Below are 1,527 nucleotides of genomic sequence, written 5' to 3'. Positions count from 1 at the left end.
CGAATAATCAAAGATGAACAACATCAGCGGCCGGAAAAGAGACACAAGAAGTTTGGAAGAGATTGAAGAAAGTTGAACCTGCTTGCCCATTTTGATGATGATATAAGGATCACTGCTCACTACATCTCTGATAGCGAGATTAACCCCTCTTTGGACATGAATTCTCAGAAGACCCATCATGTTCTCCATTATGAGAAAATATTTCGGACTTGAGAGAATTGAGCAAAATGGAAAAGAATTAAAACAGAACAGAACAGTGGGTAGAAATGGAATGGCGGCAATAAATAGAGTATTATTTAGTTCTTGCCTCTTCTCACTTTGACAATAACATGTTCTATATTAATTTATAGAATCCATTAAATAGTAATAATTTAAATAATTAATTTAAACTGTTGTGACTAATTATTACGAAGTCCTAATAGTGAAGTTTCATTTTTTACTATTTAAACCAATGTTATTTAGCGCAGGGTATATTCGTACTATTTCATTTTCATCCCATGGACTAGAATAAGTCCTGTCATAAAAGGTCAAATAATGGTTATCAAAGCTGACTAAATAAATTATGGAATCTTCTAAGTGCCCGTATCAATCCAAAATAAATACAAAAAATAATAAAAAAAATTTAAATTTTTTTATTTTTTATCATCATTTTTAGTTATTAACTTAATTTTTTAATCTAATAATTTAATAATATATTTTAACTTATATTTTTTAATATAAATAATTAATTAATGACCAAAACAATCAATTTTAATGACTTGCAAGTTGCAACCATAAAATCAATCATTTTTAATTAAAGGTTTAATTACTCCGTTGATCCCTATAGTTTTACAAAATTTTTAATTAGATCTTTATACTTTTTTTCTTTTTAATTGAATTTTTGCACCAAATTTTTTTATAATTGGGTCCCTACACTTTTTTTTATTTAAGTCCCTATACCAATTTTTTTTTTAGTTGGATCCCTATAAAATTAAGCCAATTACTACTAAGAAGAACTTAATTGAAAAAAAAATGTAGTGCAAGAACCCAATTAAAAAAAAATATAAGGACCTAATTAAAAATTTCACAGAATTATAGGGACCAAAAGAATAGTTAAACCTTAATTAAATATATTATTTATGCATTTTTTTCATAGGTTGTTCTCGACTTTTTCAATTGAATAAAATAAAAAGAATTTAGGTTTATATAAATTTTCTAAATCAAATTCCAATACACGAATTTTCTCTTTTTATATTTATATAAATCATCTCAGATCAAATAATTTTAAATTGATTCATTAAATATTATATCTTAGGACGACTTATGTTTAAATTTTTTTTAAAAAAATTGACATAAATCGTCCCAAGATCACAAGTGTCATTTTTAAGCTTAAAACACACTTGGGTGGAATAATTTACTTGCAGAATGGGTATACCTCAAAATTCTTTCACGATTTTATGTGTGAATGAGTAAAACACAAAGGATTATACAATTTATGAAGAGAATAAGTCTATAAATGAAGGAATATAGCGTAAATCGTCTTTAAAT

At 25.7% G+C, this 1,527-nt stretch overlaps 1 protein-coding gene across 1 annotated transcript in view; it reads right to left on the bottom strand.

The window, feature by feature from the left end:
• LOC107481058 (protein C2-DOMAIN ABA-RELATED 1) overlaps positions 1 to 309 on the bottom strand; it is a 1,713-nt gene extending 1,404 nt beyond the window's left edge. Inside the window, exon 1 of the mRNA XM_016101266.3 lies at positions 79 to 309. Coding sequence (XP_015956752.1) covers positions 79 to 189 — 111 coding nt within the window. The 5' untranslated portion in view covers positions 190 to 309. The remainder of the gene's footprint in view (positions 1 to 78) is intronic.
• Between the last annotated feature and the right edge of the window lie 1,218 nt (positions 310 to 1,527).

Source organism: Arachis duranensis, chromosome 3 (genome assembly GCF_000817695.3).
Source record: "Arachis duranensis cultivar V14167 chromosome 3, aradu.V14167.gnm2.J7QH, whole genome shotgun sequence".
NCBI classification, from domain to species: Eukaryota; Viridiplantae; Streptophyta; class Magnoliopsida; order Fabales; family Fabaceae; genus Arachis; species Arachis duranensis.
The sequence above is the reverse complement of the archived record's forward strand: the minus strand, read 5'-3'. Positions and strand labels throughout refer to the sequence as shown.